At 34.8% G+C, this 19,897-nt stretch overlaps 1 protein-coding gene across 8 annotated transcripts in view; it reads right to left on the reverse strand.

The window, feature by feature from the left end:
- Nucleotides 1–19,897, reverse strand: part of LOC108736912 (hemicentin-2) — a 465,590-nt gene that overhangs the window by 94,031 nt on the left and 351,662 nt on the right. For all 8 annotated transcript variants that reach the window (XM_025981202.1, XM_025981203.1, XM_025981199.1 and 5 more), the window contains 8 exons: nucleotides 12,722–12,903; nucleotides 8,332–8,447; nucleotides 8,064–8,274; nucleotides 6,639–6,905; nucleotides 6,341–6,567; nucleotides 6,145–6,274; nucleotides 1,995–2,249; nucleotides 520–783 (listed from right to left, as the gene is read on the reverse strand). In XM_025981202.1, the coding sequence (XP_025836987.1) occupies nucleotides 520–783; nucleotides 1,995–2,249; nucleotides 6,145–6,274; nucleotides 6,341–6,567; nucleotides 6,639–6,905; nucleotides 8,064–8,274; nucleotides 8,332–8,447; nucleotides 12,722–12,903 (1,652 nt within the window). The remainder of the gene's footprint in view (nucleotides 1–519; nucleotides 784–1,994; nucleotides 2,250–6,144; nucleotides 6,275–6,340; nucleotides 6,568–6,638; nucleotides 6,906–8,063; nucleotides 8,275–8,331; nucleotides 8,448–12,721; nucleotides 12,904–19,897) is intronic.

The raw sequence follows: 19,897 nt of genomic DNA on the forward strand, positions 1-19,897 counted from the left end.
GAATTTCTAAATGAATCGTTCGCGAGTATAGAAGTGACTTCTTTTTATTGAAGGCGACTCGACTCGCTATCTTCTGATTTATATCACAAACACGGGTTGAGTGGTTTGCGAGTAAATTAACCTTTGAATTATGTCAATTTTATCACTGTGCATAGTTTATGTTCACATTTACTAATAGAAATTTATAAATAAATAAATAAATTTTTAGTTATTCCATATCAGTCTCAACTTTAAATCGCCACATTTTCATGCAATTTTCACTAATCGCTACTGTACCCTATTTACATTAATAAAATTGATGAAATATATTTTCGATATTTTAACTGAAAGATTGAACATTCTTGAGTTGATTAACCTGCAGTATCACCATTATTTATTTATTTATTTTTGAATCTTGTTTTCCACTAGATGTACTCATGCATTTAGTGTTTTGAGTTGTCCTACTTTTTACCGAGAGTTTGTTTAAAATTTGCATTCCAAATTAGTTTCTTCGTAAGTATGCATAAGCAGTGTTCTTACCTGTGACTTCGTATTCGCACGGCTCACTAATTCCAACGGAGTTGTTGGCGAAACATTGGTACGTTCGTACTGTATCGAGACTTGGATCGATAAGCAGGTAGCTCTTAAGACCTTCCTGATATATCAAGGACGGGTTGATAATGCTGTCGTTTACTCCTTGAATCTTCCAAATGAAACCAATTTCCTGGGGATCGGCATGGGCACTGCACATAATAGCGGGGTTCTGTTCGTAATCCGCACTTTGTATGGAGCACTCTGGCGGATCTGTTGTAAACAAACTATTCATACATAAATTCGAAATAAAGCATTCCAAACAACGTGTTAGATACGAACTGCAAAATAAAAGAGGAAAGTAAAAATTCCGTAGTGAATGCGAAAGCGCGGCAATTTCATTTTTAAATCTCTTTTCGTGATTTCACTCCGAATCAATACATGCATGCACGGCAAGCTGGATCAAACACAAAATTCAATTGAAATATGGAGCTTATCATAGAGCCCGTCAGTAGAAATTAAAATTTCAGTTTGCTTTAACACATACACATGTAACTATCAGTTGTACGTAGTTGAAATTATTGCCGAATTCAGTAAACTGCTTCTATCACAGAATTATTTTCAACTTTCTTATCTATCAGTTTCCTTTTTGTTTCTAGTTTACATTTCTTCCCCGAACAATTGTCGAATTGTAAAAAAAATAAGCTGTGATAAGAATTTTTATTGTTACATTGTTATTAAACCGCAAACGACGTTTCGCCTCTACTACGAGGCATCATCATTTCTAAGTTAACAATTGTGTGAATTCATTGGTTGGGTGTAATTCACACAATTGTTAACTTAGAAATCTATCCCTGACGATGCCTTGCAATTGAGGCGAAACGTCGGCTGTGGTTTTTATAACAATAAAAAGCCTTTACCCAGCTTAGCGATAATTTTTTGTTTCTTCATTAATTCAGAAAATTCAGAAGCCCCGCTTACGTAAAGCCGACATTACTGACCTACTACTACTATTTCTTTAATATTACTTAGAAATACGTCAAAGTAGAATACAAGTCGCTAAAAAGCATTTCTGAAAAATAGATCGTTAGAGAAAATAAAATAAAGATTTTAATGAATCTCACACAGAATTATTTTATCCTAAATAATTTTTTACTATTAAGGCGTTTAATAAACAATGCACCGTATATTATGGTCATTCAAAATATATTATGAATCTTTAAAGCAGTCTCAAATTTCGAATGAAATAAAAGATGTTTTGAAAAAAACACCAAGACAATCAATTAAATAAAACACTAAATCCCAAATTTCACATAACCAGTAAAGCCTGGCCTCGAATTGTGGAAACGCATTTTGAGTTACTAAGTGTCTTTGTGGAAGCTTGATATTAATTTTTGTTTTTTATTCAAGAGGGTAACAGTAGTTCCGTTAACGTATAGATCCACCCTTATTTTTTTCCGTTTTGCTACAAATATTATACTTACACTGAACATTAAGGATAATTGTTGTGCTAGTTGTTCCATGCCTGTTTGACGCTTCGCAAACGTACGTTCCAGAATCCTGTCTGTCTACGAGTCCCAAACTGAGCACATGAGACTTGGAAATAACCTGATTTTCCGAGTTTTTCCAAACAAATGACAGGGCAGGATGTCCTTTGCCGCTACATATAACTCGTTCCGGTTGGTAATGTTCAACAACTGATATGACGCGATTTGTTACCGTCAGATTTTCTGGGGGATCTGCAACAATAAATCGATTCACGTTTCAAAGTAGCAGGTGAACTGAACTGGATGACGATAAATTTTATTAAAGAGAGTGCAATGAGAATTGGAAAGTTCTTGACTTTACTGAAAACGGGCATAAATCTGTATGCTAATGAAGTGGTAAGCATTTATGTTGCTATCTTACGCTAAACTTAAATTTTGGAGTTACATGATGCAGCTACCCATGCAAATATCTTTATGAAGGTGGTTTCAATATAAACACGAGACATTTAGAACAATTAGCTTAACTTCCCATACGTGAAAAATATTAACTAGAATTGTACAGAGGACGATGGAAAAAAGGGCAGAAGAACTGTTAGGGGAAGATCAATTTGGGTTTAGAAGAAGTAGGGGAACGCGGGAGGTCATAACAATAGAGAAAACGATAGAAAAAGGAAGGAGTGCGTACATAGGATTTGTAGATTTAGAAAAAGCTTTTGACAATGTTAAATGGGACAAGATGTTAAATGTACTTAAAAATGTAGGGACGAGTTACAAGGATAGAAGAGTGATACTTAGTTTGTATAAAGAGCAACAGGCAGTTATAGAGCTGGAGCAGCAAATTAGAGAAGTAAATATTAGCAAAGGAGTCAGACAGGGATGCACACTGTCACCAATACTTTTGACGTGACAACGTCTTATAATTCGATGGAGCGGCTGCACGCACGAAAAAACATGACTCATGCGGCGTTAACTTGCTCTGAGGCATTCCATTTAAGGTTTGAAGTGCAAGCGAGAGCGCGGAACGAGCGGCAAAGAGGCACAATCGGCCTCCGCATTCGGCAGCGTTTGACATCTGTCTCTCTCCTACTTGAGTGAGCGATGCGTCCGCGTGGACAGCTGCTATACAATAATACATTTCCATTTACCTCCTTCTCTATATCCATACAAAATATCTATCAAACAAATAAAATTAAAATTTTCTTTTGAAAAATGAAACCATTCCATCAGTATTTTCTTATGACGTTGTCACGTTCAACTATCGTCAGTAAACCGACATTACAGACAACCGATTTTTTTAATCTATACATCGAAGACGCGATCAGCATCATTAAAGACAGTGCAACTGTCTGTGGGATAGATATACAGAGCAAAAGATAAGTATCTAGGAAATCGGATAAGTCAGGACGGAAGGAGTAGTAGGGATATAAAGCAGAGGATAGCGCAAGGTCGAGTCGCCTTCAATAAAAGAAGACTCTACGATGCTCGCGAATGGTTAGGTTAGAAATTCGAAAAAGGTTGTTAAAGGTGTAGGTTTGGAGCGCGGCGCTGCATGGGTGTGAACCATGGACAGTGAGGGCGGCAGAAAAGAAAAAATTACAAGCGTTCGAAATGTGGTGTTACAGGCAAATGATAAGGATAGAGAAGGTTTGAAATAGAAGAGGTTTTAGAAAGAATAGGAAAACAGAGGACTCTATGGAAGTCAATCAAAACTTGGCGAAATGGGTTATTAGGACATCTTCTCAGGCAAGATGGTCTAGTCAGAGACATATTCGAGGCAGAAGCGGGAGTTAGGAGGGGTAGGGTAGACCTAGATAGGAAAGAGTGGAGATGAGTGTCCAATCAGTCTTAGGACGGACGACCTTGTGATAATGATACCTATAAGTAATCACAAGGATTTTCAATGTTTTTAACCTTTTTTATAAAAAGTCGCAGGGAGATTGCCTACGCAGTTGTGAACGAAGTCCTAGAATCGCTGGCATTCAATGTCCAAACATATGGTAATCATAAGCGGAAAAACCTAGTCTGTAAGCAAATATTCAAGCACAGTAGGGTGCATATTGTCGATTTTTCGTTATATCAAAGCTACAGAGTGTAATATCATTTTTTCACTTATTAAGATATTTTATTAAAGTCACAGTGAAAAGCTGCATTAATTGTATCGACTCATTCATGAAATTTTTAAGAATACCTGTCGAAAACTGATTCGTACATTGTTAGTTGCTTTAAGGTATTTGGAAAGGTCAAATATAGACACGATGCGATAGATATTTCACGTAAGATGGAAACCCCATCATATATCGTTTCGACCGTTCAGCCAGTAGCACAGTCAATTGCTATGTTTAAGTGAAGTTAAATATAATCAGACTTCATATAAGCAAAAATATGAAATCTACCAAAATAAAGCGTAGTTAGCGGGTACAGTTCAGCTGTGAAACGCTTTTATGACTAGGTATAAAAGTTTGGTGTTAAAAGTTCAAGGAATATCGTGAACGCATCGTAAAATCTCAGCAAGAAGGCTAAACCTAGCTGGTCTGTAGGCTAAAACTTTGATAATTAAATTCTGGGACGTGAGGGAGTCTAATTGGTTTACTCTTTAGACGAACAAATGTACATCATTGGTCAAACTATCCCAAACTCATAAATGATTTTCCTTCCAAACTGCCAAATGAATGAATAAATGAACTAATTACCTGCATATAAGCAGCGTGGAAATAACAGAGAATTTGTAGAAAAGTGATGCAGGTTACGTACTAAAGTCCAAAGAATATCGTGAACGTGTGGTAAAATGACGAGCGAGAAGGCTAAATCTCGCTGGTCTGCAGGCAAAACGTTGGTAATTATTTTCTAGAACTTGAGGGATTCCAATTGGTCTCCTCTTTAGACGAGCAAAAGAGAGACTATCTCAAACTCATAAATGATTTTCCTTCCATATTCCCAAATGAATGAATAAATGAAGCAATTACCTGCATGTAAGAAGTGTGGAAATAAAAGGGAGAATTTCTAGAAAAGTGATGCGGTGATGTGCCACTATGTGAAACAAATATTTTATGGAAAAATTAAAGAAAAACACCACCTGCTACTTCCCGTTTGCGGGCAGATCCTTTGATAATGAGAAGCCGAAGAGTAGGTTGGAAGGCCCACTTGAACCCCCTTTGGAATTGTGACATGTAGGTCGTGGTTGGGGAGAGACAAATTAGACTGCCGATATGAAAACAGAGTGGATGTGGAATATTACAACCTCAGTTTTTACCCAAAAGACCAAAACAATCACAGAAAATTGGGTAATTGAACTGATCTCCTTTCGAATATTAAGTTTTGAACTAACGATTAGACAACGCAGCTCAAGAGTATTTTATGGACAAATATTCGTCCATGTTTGGTCCAGCTTCGTAACAACTACCATAAAAATTCCCGGTGCGCAAACTTAGTTAGTTATTGCTTGATGTACCTTTGATTTATTTTTTAAATTTTAACGTTACTTTTTCTTTTGTACTGGAATTCTTATATGGTAACTCTTTATCCAAAATTCTTTTTCATTAACTCTTATTAGAATTGAATATAGCATTAAATGAACATATTATTGGGGGCTAGTAGTTATACTGGCGGGATACAAAATCATATCGATCGCCTGTCCATCAGCAACTTACCACCTTTTGACCTTCAGAACTTCTATCTAGGTCATTCTTTAGCTACTGGGGTTGTTGTAAATTTCATAACGTAAATTGGGAGAAGAGTTCAGTTTGATGTTAGGTCATATTATTTGAGGGAAGACGGGGGTCAAAGTATGCATTATGTAACGATTTTAGAACCGAAAAGAAAAAATACCTTAATTCAAACCTATTTTTTTTAAAATGCACGCGTTACACAACGGAATGGAGGAAAGTGGGGTCAGACTAGGCGTCACGGTCCTGTTACCTGGGGAGAGGGAGATCACAAATTATGAATTTTACGTTACGTAATTTATGATTCGCTTTTTGATAAATGTTAATTAAAATAACACAATTTAGTGATTTTTACCATTTTACGTTACACATTTGACGTTTGTTATTAGAATTTTTTTTCATTTGAATTCGAAGTACCACGTCGGTAATGAATTATATACAATGCCTCGAAAAATAGTCACTGTTATGAAAAAATTATAACTTACAATCAACAGCTATTTCAATAGTCGAGTTAACCCCTGGTCCAACTCCATTCGTGGAACTTTGACATGTATAATTCGAGTTGGGTGCAACCTTGTCCAGTTGTTGATTTGGCCAGGAAGTCATGTTCCATACCTGCAATTGGAAAATAAAAAATCATTTATTAGCTCCTTTGGAGACAGTAGAAAACTATCTACTTACTAATGTGGACTCAATAGATTCGAAATCGTTCTTTCTAGTATCTGGTAAATGAGTGACAGTTTTAGTATAATACAGGGGGTTGTTTGTACTATTCAATTTGTAGCCGTCCTGGTACCATGTTATTGAGCATAGCGGAGAGCACTCCACTCTACATGTTAGTGATATGTTATTTGATGTTGCTAATACGCCTTGATAGGGTGGTAAAGCTTGGATAAATGAAGGAGGTGCTAAAATTTATAATAAAAATTGGTCACGTTCTACATCCTTGCACATACTTTTATAAACAAAAATAACAAACCCAAAACATTAATCCCAATCGACGAATTGGTGCTTTTCCCCCCTTCATTGACGGCGAGGCAGGTAAAATTAGTTTTAGTTTCTAAAGTAACTGGGTATATAGTCCAATTAGATGTTGTAACATCAGGCACTAAATGGTTGCCTCTATACCATTCGAAGGTCATTTCTTCGGGTCTTCCTGGACGAATAACGGAACATTCTAATGTTACCGATCCCTTCTTTATAACTCTGGAGGGGAAATATTGTACAAACGCCGGTCCTGGTGGATCTAAAAGGTAAAGCGAATTTTTAAAGGAATTGCAACAAGCTCTATAAATTGACCCTTCCCAAGTATTCTCTAGTTAAATGCTTCAAACAGTTACGTTTATTTTAAGGGACCGTATCATTGTAAGTACCTAAATTTGAAAGTCTTAAAAATTTTTGGTTTTAAAGTTTCACAGATTATAAATTAAGGCAAAACCTGTGTTTACAAACAATTTCAAAAAAGGTTGGATTATATCGGTAGTATATCGCCATTTACTGAAATTTAGTGATAATAAACAATTAAAACCAAAGAAATATTTTTTTCATTTTGTGGATGTAAACTAAGGAAGCAGTCTTTTGAACAAAATCATAAAGAACGAAAGTATCTATAGGTTCGGACTACGATCAATTCGATCGGATCAATATTAACCGAGAAATTAAGAGAAAATGACAATGTGCGCTGGAATTGCGGGAAATGAGAGTAATTTATATTTACTTTATACGTGCGAAAACCAGGCGCTGTCGGAAAAATATTAGTTTTTCCACAATAGCGATTTGAAACTTTTCGTACCGTCTTCTTTCAAGGAGTCTCAAAGCTCTCTGGATCGTGTGATTTTAATTTTATAAACAAATTTTGAAAGTAGAAGCGTCAGCCTTCAAAGTTGCATCTCGATTTTTCATTTAAAAGCCGTTGAAATAATAATAAAACGACCGAGCGCTGAAAGTAGCGTAGCAAAAGTCTTACTGTTGATGTCAAAACCTGTGAAAACGAAATGTGTGCTGGAACACATAGGAGAAGTAAAACTTCAACGGACAAGTAGAAAAACGAATCACAACAAAATTTTTACTTCATGTTGTAAGGGCAGATTGTTAATTTACTTGTCCAATATGAAAACCTGCCCGTAAAACTTCAAGTAAAAATATTGTCCGGTATTCAAATTTTTGTCATAAAATCGATCTTTTTTTTACTTTTCTAGCGCCTTGTCAATCAGTCAGCACGAAATATTGAAGTTAGTAGTGTAAACATCTGTAATAAATGGCGATATATTACCAGTTACTTTACATTGTTGTTTCATTATTTAAATTACCAATATTACTACCTGAATATGTACCAATGCAGTTATATTTTACTGATTGTAAGAAAAGTAAGTCTATCCATATGTATCTATCATGTTTTACTTACAATAGACAACCAGTTCCTTTCGATCAGATTTAGATCCCCATCCTGCTATATTACTTCCTCTACATTCATAGAACCCGGCAAATTTTTCATCAACTTCCCTTAAGAGGAGTACACTGGGGTCTGGAGAACAAAACGTTTCAGTAGCCTTGTTCTCTGTACGAGAGCATCTGGGAAGCTTTTCCAGTAATTCCCCGTCCAAGTACCACTCCACCTTTAACATATTTCATCATCAAAACAAGATTAGGTACTAAAACGTCAAGTGGATTACATTCAGTAGCGTAGGTGGATTTCCGGCGATAACATTGCATGTTAGGGTCACATTGGTTCGATCGATTGCTTTAACGGGAGTCGATGGTTCTGCGGCCACTCCAACTACTGGTGGAACTGCAAGAATGACAATTATGGATAAGCTTTTACCGGAAAGTAGAAACTTTAGTTAGCTCATTTTTCCAGAAATTCCAACTGAGGCGGCGGGAGAAACGAAAAGGATTGAGGGAATTTAATTAATTCTAACCGAATACTCTTATATATACTTCAGCTGTGTGAATGATGTGAGAATCTGGAATACGGGTAACACTGCTAAGAGCTTACATTCCTAAAATTACATTAATATCTTCTGTCAGAGTGTTTCTTCGGAAATCATGCGAGAAAACATAGATATACACGTAATTGCAGAAAACATTGAAAAATAACTGTTAAAGGGTGGATAAAACCTGATATGCGATTTTTATATTAGACCTATATAAACCCCTGCTATAATGAATTCTAGACGACCAGAAAAAGTAATTCTTTACGGTCGATTGTGTTTGTAGAGAATAACACAATAAAAAATCACTCGATGTAAGTCTCAGTTTATTATCAGAATTTGACATATGGTTCGACCTACAGTTAGGACATTAGGACAGTTAAGACATTATCAAAGACATACATACATAAAATTCATAAAAGTAAAAGGTTACAATTACTTGTGTGCATGCTAGGTGGTGAGGCACCAATGGAAAACCGTGAATATTAAATTACAGATAATGAGTAGCGATTTCGTTATGGGCAATTTCGTCTAGTTGCTAACTATAATTTTTTTGTCTATTGCTTTCCTTATTTAAATTTAATTTTTTACCTTTCTTCTGAATAAGAATTAATTTGATACTTACTGTATCTATGTTGTGATTATGTTTGTTGTAAAGTTCTGCTAGACATGTATTACATTTTTTGTTTTTTACAGAGGACTTATGTTCTTTTAGCCTAGCTCACTGATTAACTTATATATATATATGGCTTCACTGTTGTTACAAATGATTTGGTAGATACCACTATTGTTAATTTTCTCTACTTTTGTTTTGTTATTGACCAATCAGCTACTTAAATTAGATCAATTTACTTCAGTTGCTGAAAATTTTAATCGTTTTAATTTACATATTACATGGCAACTGATGTTATCGTGTTTGTATTTTTAATTTTTGTTTTAAAATTTTTTCTACAAGTTTCTCAGAATAACTATTTGTAACCTTTAGTTTTTTATGTTTTGTAACTCTAGGTGAAACTTTTCTTCACATAGTAATACATTACGTAGTCTAAATAACAAGAATGAAATACCCCATGTTTTATTTTCGTAGGTTGATTAAACCAAATAGGTATTATAGTATCTGTGGACGTTATATTCTTGTAGATGTTAAATTGCAAACTATTATTTAATTTACTTATTTTTAGACAGATAGATAGTTAAATTTATATATTATAGACGTTGTTACTAAAATAATAAAATACTAAAAAGGAAGAATATCTTAAAGACATAAATAAAAATATAACTTTAGTATTTAATTCATTAGGTGTATCCAAAATTTCTTCATAAAATATTGAATAATAGTGAAAAGCAAGAAACATACAAAAAGGAGATCAACTGAAATTATAGTGAAACACATAAATCCGATATTGAAATGCCAAATGTAATTGATGATGATTACGTGGAACTTAACGATTGTGTGAGTAACGAAAATTAATGTTTGATTTGTGGTTCAAGTGTATAGGCTGTGGACGATGGACGCTCAACAGTGCAGCGGTATTATTTACCTTATCATACATACACAATTAAAAATTAAACGCATGTCAAAAAAGAGATTAAATTGAGTAAAATAAATGCCACTTTCAGTTTTGGGCAAAGAAAATTACTTTAAAACTTCCTTTGAATCCCTGACGACTGAATTAATATTGTCTTGTAACTGTTAATATAAAATAAAGTTTTTGATATGAAAATTCATTTTTCGAATTTTTTACCCACTACAAACTACCTCAGGTTAATGAGGGAAAATAGTTTGTAGTGGGTAAAAAATCCGAAAAATGAATTTTCATAGTAATATTTCATATTAAAAACTAATTACTACTAAAAAATGTCAAAAGTATTTCATAAACCTTTTATAATGAATGACCAAAATCTCGACTATTCGATTCGAAAATAATGTTTTGTTTGGTTCAATTTAGTCACTATTGTAATTGTCTGGTAATTGTCAAAAACTGGCTGTAGGTAGAAATATTAATTGACACAAAGAAAATAATAAACGAGACAGTTATTTTCTTGGCGCCTGCGCTTTTGCATCTTATTTATAAAGTTTATCACAACTACAACATAAAGATATTATATAGATGCAATAGTCACTCCTGTGAGTTAAAATTCCGAAGTTTCCTATAGGCGGTCATAAAACAACTTCATTTGAAATCAAAGATTTCGTCCTTACAGCAGCCATATGGTTCAAAAAATATAGTAAATACGTATCATGTCACATTATTGTAACAACTGCTCTACAGTGACTGACCTACGCTAATAATTGATGTTGTATTGCTGAATTAGTTTATTGAACTGCATAAAGTTTAGACGATAAAAGAATAAAAGGATACTAGAGGTTAACTGTTAACATAAACACCCTAAATCATACTAAATCTAGTCTAAGAAGCAAACACTAGGTACATGAGCAAAAAAATACAAAACAGATACTACGCTGATGCTGGTAATCGCCAGCTAATCGAGTGCAGTGTTGGGGTCGTATTTATGAACCAGGCTCGGAATTGAATTTACCTAAACTTTCAACTTCGTTTTTCTCGATAGCAATGAACATTCAGACATACAAACATTTACTTAATTTTCATGTTTTAGAGAGCTCTATCACCTCATGCAAGCTCGGCACTTATTTCTGTTACACCCTGTATAGCAGTACCTACATATTATGTATATGTACGGATACAGCTTAAATTATGTTTATCCGGAATTCGTGGCAATTTTGTCTAATTCATCTAATTCCAAATTTTCATGAACTCGCGGCTGCTGGCATTTTATTTTGACATTATTAATTCGAAGCATGCGACTTCCACCTGACTTAAAAGAAAATTATTTCGCATTTTGATTAAATATTATCTTTTTCGTGAAATAGCTCGAGGAATGTTGACGCTTTCCAGGGAAAACCATTCAATTATTAAACAATTCCCTGAATAACATTCCTTCGTACGTAAAGGTATATTACCTTGTCATCCCGTCTCGTCATAAATATACTTATTGTTTTAAAAAAAAATTTTGTCGGATATCATTTATATGTTCTTTTTTTGGTTAATTCCACCAACTGTATGCAGCCCTTTGTATGATTACATCTACTTGAGTATAACAGTACAGAAAAATGTTACCAGTCAAACACAACTTCAGGATAAATTATTTTTGCCTAGGTCAAACCAGATTGTTTCAAAGGCGATAGGGTCAACTAGTTTAGTCTATTCGAAACTGGTTTCTCCTAAAATCTAAGAAGTCAAACCCAATTTTGGCATAAACTACTTTCACCTGAGCCAAACTAGCATTTAAATTTTAAATCAGGTAAATTAAAGCAGTTATAACCTAATCATTTATATATTTTCAACTAATTTCTTTCTTTTTTTTTAATATCAAAGGTTATGGTCTATTCCAAACTGGTTTCTCCTAAAATGTAAGAAGTCAAACCCAATTTTGGCATAAATTACTTTCACCTGAGTCAAACTAGCATTTAAATTTTAAATCAGGCAAATTAAAGCAGTCATAACCTAGTCATTTATGTATTTTCTACTAATTTCTTTCTTTTTTTTTAATGGTAAGGGTTATGGTTGTTTTGATTTAAAATATAGTCTTACCCTATAACTGGATAAACTCGTTTGACCCAGACAACACTAGTATATCCTTAAATCAAATTTAGTCGGTAACAGGTTCCAGACAAACCATTTTGTACTAGTTCATCGGTCATGTATACACTGAGGAACGACTTCATAAATTCGTTGAGATACTGTTTGAAAATTTTCATTAGACAAAAAAATATTATAAGTATTATCTAATTGTATTTACTGAAATATCTATTGTTTTGTGTTTTCCTCAGTTATTATGACGCTCTCAAATTTCAAATGTCTACGTTTATATTATTTTCTTAAAAAGTTTCCCAGAAAAATAGCACTGACACACAAAAAGGGACACATGAAGTATGGAACCGGTAAAGGCGAATGGTGACAATAAATCAATGTTCTCAAGATTAATTACTACATGAATAAAATACATCACGGCCGAAATTCGGAATTCAGTGACGTATTCGATACTTTTGTGATTTCATGCTGTCTTTTTTTGCAATAGGTATATCCGCATTGACGTGAATTATACTTACAATGAATGTTGAGGAAAATTGATTCTTCAGATTCGGACGAACCCACCATATTTTTACAAATACATCTGTACCGACCCATATCATCCCTCGTAACACTCTTAATAATAAGGGAAGGATCTTTGGTGTTTCCTCCTACATATTTGTCCGCATCGTTCAATGTGAGGTTTTTACCATCTTTGCTCCTGTAACAATAAGGATACGTAAAAAAAAATACTATCGACCTTTCTTAATGGAAGAGCAGTCGGATATTCTATATATACAAAGTGAGCCATTTATTTTTAGACAATGAAATACCTCGATTAGATTTCATTATATTAGAAACAATTTTTATAATGGGAATGCCTATTTCTGGCTTTAAAAATAGAAGAAATGGAAAAGTTTGTAAGAACTAAAAACAACCAAGTATCCGAAATATCATGAGTCAATCCCATTTGTGCGGGAAAAGTTTTGACACGAGTTGTGTTTTTAAGACCATTTAAAGGTCAGGTCATTTTGTTAATAGGAATACACTTTTTTTACGATAGCAACAGAAAAAGAGCACTTGTAAACTGAAATATCCTTGAAGCTGATTTGCTCCTAATTTTTTTGTAGGCATTCATGTAGTATTTCATTTCATTTCATAAGTACAGTAACACCCCGCTTAACGCGTAGGATTCCAATTTTCTGTCTTTTTGTCAAGAAGGCATCTAATGTAGTTTTCTTTTTGCGTTCTGTTAATAAGTTGTTGATAAGTGGATAAAGCATCTACAGGGTTTGTCCGGAAAGTAATAGGACTGATTTCCTTCCGCCGCGACTGTATTTCGGAGCGTGCGCGCACCGACTGGATTCGGTAGAGGGCATTCCTAGCTAACGAACGAGCGGCTGGTGAGTTGTCTCCGAGCACCTGGAGAGTCAGAACAGGCATTTTCGCGCGACGTGTTTCTGTGAGTAGTGCAAGCCAAAAATGCAGCGTTCGTTGGAGCAGAGGTACCCTATTAAATTCTGTGTGAAACTCGGTAAATCTGCGATAGAGACGTTTGATATGATCAAGCAGGCTTACCCAGATGTTGCTTTAGCAGGTGTGTTTCGGTGGCACCAGGTTTTCAGAGGGCCGGGAAGAGGTCGCCGATGAAGACCGTTCTGAAGGACCTTCGACTTCGACAAACACCGACAATGTGACTCGTGTGCGCGAAGTTTTGAACTCAGACCGTCGACTAAGTATTCGTTTAATTACTCAGATATTAAATTTACCAAAATCTGTGGTTCATGACATTGTGACGGAGCATTTGAACATGCACAAGGTGTGCGCGAAGATGGTCCCAAAAGTGCTCACTGACGACCAGAAATTACGGCGAGTGGAAGTGTGCCAAGAAAACTTAAACCTGTGTGAAAGTGAACCCCAATTTTTGTTCCTCCTGGACAAACCGTCAACGCCAAGTTTTACGTGGAAGTGCTCAAGGGACTCAAACGAAGGGTCAATCGGGTCCGACAAGACATGACGGCTCACACCGCCTTTCTTGTGGACAGCTACCTGACAACCTGACCAAGGCCGGCATCCCAACGCTTCCGCAGCCGCCCTACAGCCCAGATGTGGTCCCCTGACTTTTTTTTGTTTGCTCGCCTGAAAAGGCAGATGAAAGGCAAGCATTTTGAGACGAGAGAGGGGATCGAAGCAGCATGCACCGCGGCTCTTAAGGCTATTCCAGAGAATGCCTTCCGTGACGCCTTCAATGCTTGGAAATCGCGCTGGTAGCGCTGCATCGACGCAGAAGGAGCCTATTTAGAAAGTTTTTAAAGAATTGTAACGATTGGCTGAATAATTTTTTTAAATCGACTCAGTCCTATTACTTTCCAGACAAACCCTGTATAACACCCCGTCTTGCTTTTGAACCTTCAAAATTTCGATCATTTTCAACAAATTGGTCTATAATTTCAGTTATAGTGGTCAAACTCCTTTTTACAACACAACTACACTCTTTTGGGTGTGATATGTACATATTTGGAAACCTAGCGCTGAGCATAATTTCGGGGAATCCCCAGGTTGAAATAAAAGAGCGCTAAACTGAAACAGCGCTAAACGAAACAGCGTTAAGCGGGGCCTTATTGTATTTCTTTTATTAGTAATGCTTTTTAGACTCATTCACATATTATAATTTTATTTCTTCTGATATTGTTTAAATTTGTTGTTTTGTTATTTTTTAAGGAAGGTAAAAACGATTATTCATATTAAAGTCAATACGATATTGGCCACCACTCATTCGAACTAGTAGCAAATCTATCTCTACAGATGGCACCTGCTGTACTCTCTGTGAGTAGATATGTAACCTTCGTTCCGGTTCAAAATTCTATGTATATTTTTTCTTTAAATTTTACTTTCAATTTTATCCTTTTCATTCCTACTCTGGCGTTATAGCTCAGCACCCGCAACAGCAGAGCATTTGAGGCAAGAGAAGCCCTATAAGATGGCTAACGATGACAGCTGTCAGATATGGCTGACGACATCTAATAGCCGTAACGCCACAACAGGTAAGGAGGGGGTAAAATTTAACGAAAGAAAATACACTGTGGCTGTTCATTAATATAAAAGTATGCAATTTGAATTAAATCCTTTATAAGAATAGCATATATTTTTGTAGTTGTTAGATTTGGTTCGGTTTATAATTAAGCATGCGCGCTGCTAATAACTTGATGTAGCAGTGCTGTGTTCGAAAAATACAGCATTAATGTTTTGGTACCATAAGGATTACTGTTTTTGGGAGTTTATAGTCAATAAAACTGAACTCATATTGTGCATATGGCGTAGTCACTTTATTGCCATATATTTACAGCTCTCTTGAGAAAAGTAATAGGGGGTTCACGAGAGGTTATATTCCATTCAATTTCCTTGGTGCTATTTAAATTATAGTCATTTAATTTTTACATTCATCGATTATTAACTACCTTAATACCTGTACTGTCCTTTTAGTTTCCATAATAGAATAATAAATAATTAAATTCGTACTTTACAGGGCGGTATTTTACATTACTCCTACTTATTAACACATATTTATAATGCGTAGTTAATAATTAGTAATAAAAGTTTCTTAGAATATTCTCCTATAAACCACAGTGCATTTATCTTGTCTAAAGTAAAAAAAATGAATGCTCGATGTATGGGAGAATTTAGTGATGTATTAAAAATGGATAATTAAATGTTTACTTTTACTTTATTTCTAAGATAATTCAATACGAAAATGAATAACAAATTTGACGAACAAAAATTTTGGGTCATGTGGCGAAACCTTCGTCTCGAGCACATCAAATTAACGAGAGTATAAACACCCTAGACAGAAATTTTCAGTCTCTCTCCAGTCTCTTAGAGTCTTTCGGCGTCTCTGAGAGCGTCTCTCACAGTCTTTCAGTCTCTCAGTTATTGCCTAGGTGTTTTTATGGATCTCTCACAGTCTCTGTATGAGAGACTCGAACGATAAAATTGTTAATTCAGAGATTCGAGTTTCTAACAATGAGACAGAATGAATAAAACTGAAAAATTAAATAACTCGAGTCTGTCATAGAAAGACTGGGATCTCTGACATATGTAGAACTTAGAAAATTTTAACCACGTCTATCGAGACACCACTTATTGAGAGATTCTAGTCTCTCGTTCAGAGACTGGATACGAAATGAGGATCTCTCTATGAGCGACTCGAGTCTCTCGTTCAGAGACGCTAAACAGTTTTTTTGCCAGTCTCTCGACAGTCTCTCTCAGCGACACCAAAGAGACTCGATGAGAGACGGAGACTCGAGTCTCGCTTTCAGAGACTCTGGGAGACAGAACATTTTTATCTCGGGCATTTATAAACAACTACCTGATTTTTACACTACTTATTTGTAAATAAATATGACCGCGATCAAATAATCACTGTGGCCTTCAATCTTTATCGAATTTCTAAATTAATCTTTCGCGAGCATAGAAGTGACTTCTTTTTAATGAAGCCGACTCGACCCTACGCTATCCTCCGCTTTATGTCCCTACTACTTCTTCCATCCTGAATTATCTGACTTCCTAGATATCTAAAATCAGCCCCTTCTTCTAACCTTTATATAGTTAGTTATTACCAAATATTTATTATTTACAAGCATTCGCGTAAATACGTGCTAAAGTTCATCGAAAATACAATAGATGGATAAATTATTTCTTGAGTCCTGACCAGGATCATCAGGATAAAACTAAAGTTTTTAATTTTCTTTGCGTAGAATGACAATGACAGTCGTTTATTGAGATGAAAGGAATTTTTTTTCTATCCTTCGGGAACAGTACTTATTTTCTACATAAAAGGTACCCTATGTCCTTTTCTGTATGCCTGACAATATGTGTACAAAATTTCATGATGATCAGCTGAGTAGTTAAAGCGTGAAATAGTAATAAACAAACAAACAAATAAACTAACTTTGGAATTTATAATATTAGTTAGGATTATATTCAACATAACAAGGTTGAAATTGCCTTTTCTAAAGGGCAGCTATATATTCCGCTCTTTTGTATTCCATCAAGTAACACGGAGCTTATACAATAGTTTCTCCGGACACAGTATTCAATGAATGACTGATGAAGATTAATACGAATGCCAAATATAGTAGAAAGCAGGATTAGATTTACCGATATGCCAACGGTGCGTGTTGATAATGAACTTAACAAGCACAAATAAATGCAAAAATCACGCGTTCAGTGAATACAACTGGTCAGAGTCGAATGTGAAAAGAATGTCAAGTATGATCCCTAGATAAAAAATTTCAGTCTCTCAGGGTCTTTCAGTCTTTCAGCGTCTCTGAGAGCGTCTCTCATAGTCTCTCAGTTATGACCTAGATGTTTTTATAGATCTGGTACAGTCTCTGAGACTCCAACGATAAAATTGTTCACTCAGAGATTCGAGTCTCTCGTTTAGAGATTCGAGTCTCTCGTTCAGAGATTCAAGTCTCTCGTTCACAGACTGGATACGAAATGAGGNAGATCAACTGAAATTATAGTGAAACACATAAATCCGATATTGAAATGCCAAATGTAATTGATGATGATTACGTGGAACTTAACGATTGTGTGAGTAACGAAAATTAATGTTTGATTTGTGGTTCAAGTGTATAGGCTGTGGACGATGGACGCTCAACAGTGCAGCGGTATTATTTACCTTATCATACATACACAATTAAAAATTAAACGCATGTCAAAAAAGAGATTAAATTGAGTAAAATAAATGCCACTTTCAGTTTTGGGCAAAGAAAATTACTTTAAAACTTCCTTTGAATCCCTGACGACTGAATTAATATTGTCTTGTAACTGTTAATATAAAATAAAGTTTTTGATATGAAAATTCATTTTTCGAATTTTTTACCCACTACAAACTACCTCAGGTTAATGAGGGAAAATAGTTTGTAGTGGGTAAAAAATCCGAAAAATGAATTTTCATAGTAATATTTCATATTAAAAACTAATTACTACTAAAAAATGTCAAAAGTATTTCATAAACCTTTTATAATGAATGACCAAAATCTCGACTATTCGATTCGAAAATAATGTTTTGTTTGGTTCAATTTAGTCACTATTGTAATTGTCTGGTAATTGTCAAAAACTGGCTGTAGGTAGAAATATTAATTGACACAAAGAAAATAATAAACGAGACAGTTATTTTCTTGGCGCCTGCGCTTTTGCATCTTATTTATAAAGTTTATCACAACTACAACATAAAGATATTATATAGATGCAATAGTCACTCCTGTGAGTTAAAATTCCGAAGTTTCCTATAGGCGGTCATAAAACAACTTCATTTGAAATCAAAGATTTCGTCCTTACAGCAGCCATATGGTTCAAAAAATATAGTAAATACGTATCATGTCACATTATTGTAACAACTGCTCTACAGTGACTGACCTACGCTAATAATTGATGTTGTATTGCTGAATTAGTTTATTGAACTGCATAAAGTTTAGACGATAAAAGAATAAAAGGATACTAGAGGTTAACTGTTAACATAAACACCCTAAATCATACTAAATCTAGTCTAAGAAGCAAACACTAGGTACATGAGCAAAAAAATACAAAACAGATACTACGCTGATGCTGGTAATCGCCAGCTAATCGAGTGCAGTGTTGGGGTCGTATTTATGAACCAGGCTCGGAATTGAATTTACCTAAACTTTCAACTTCGTTTTTCTCGATAGCAATGAACATTCAGACATACAAACATTTACTTAATTTTCATGTTTTAGAGAGCTCTATCACCTCATGCAAGCTCGGCACTTATTTCTGTTACACCCTGTATAGCAGTACCTACATATTATGTATATGTACGGATACAGCTTAAATTATGTTTATCCGGAATTCGTGGCAATTTTGTCTAATTCATCTAATTCCAAATTTTCATGAACTCGCGGCTGCTGGCATTTTATTTTGACATTATTAATTCGAAGCATGCGACTTCCACCTGACTTAAAAGAAAATTATTTCGCATTTTGATTAAATATTATCTTTTTCGTGAAATAGCTCGAGGAATATTGACGCTTTCCAGGGAAAACCATTCAATTATTAAACAATTCCCTGAATAACATTCCTTCGTACGTAAAGGTATATTACCTTGTCATCCCGTCTCGTCATAAATATACTTATTGTTTTAAAAAAAAATTTTGTCGGATATCATTTATATGTTCTTTTTTTGGTTAATTCCACCAACTGTATGCAGCCCTTTGTATGATTACATCTACTTGAGTATAACAGTACAGAAAAATGTTACCAGTCAAACACAACTTCAGGATAAATTAGTTTTGCCTAGGTCAAACCAGATTGTTTCAAAGGCGATAGGGTCAACTAGTTTAGTCTATTCGAAACTGGTTTCTCCTAAAATCTAAGAAGTCAAACCCAATTTTGGCATAAACTACTTTCACCTGAGCCAAACTAGCATTTAAATTTTAAATCAGGTAAATTAAAGCAGTTATAACCTAATCATTTATATATTTTCAACTAATTTCTTTCTTTTTTTTTTTAATGTCAAAGGTTGGTCTATTCCAAACTGGTTTCTCCTAAAATGTAAGAAGCCAAACCTAATTTTGGCATAAACTACTTTCACCTGAGCCAAACTAGCATTTAAATTTTAAGTCAGGTAAATTAAAGCAGTTATAACCTAATCATTTATATATTTTCAACTAATTTCTTTCTTTTTTTTTTTA

This window comes from Agrilus planipennis, unplaced genomic scaffold (genome assembly GCF_000699045.2).
Source record: "Agrilus planipennis isolate EAB-ADULT unplaced genomic scaffold, Apla_2.0 scaffold9, whole genome shotgun sequence".
NCBI classification, from domain to species: Eukaryota; Metazoa; Arthropoda; class Insecta; order Coleoptera; family Buprestidae; genus Agrilus; species Agrilus planipennis.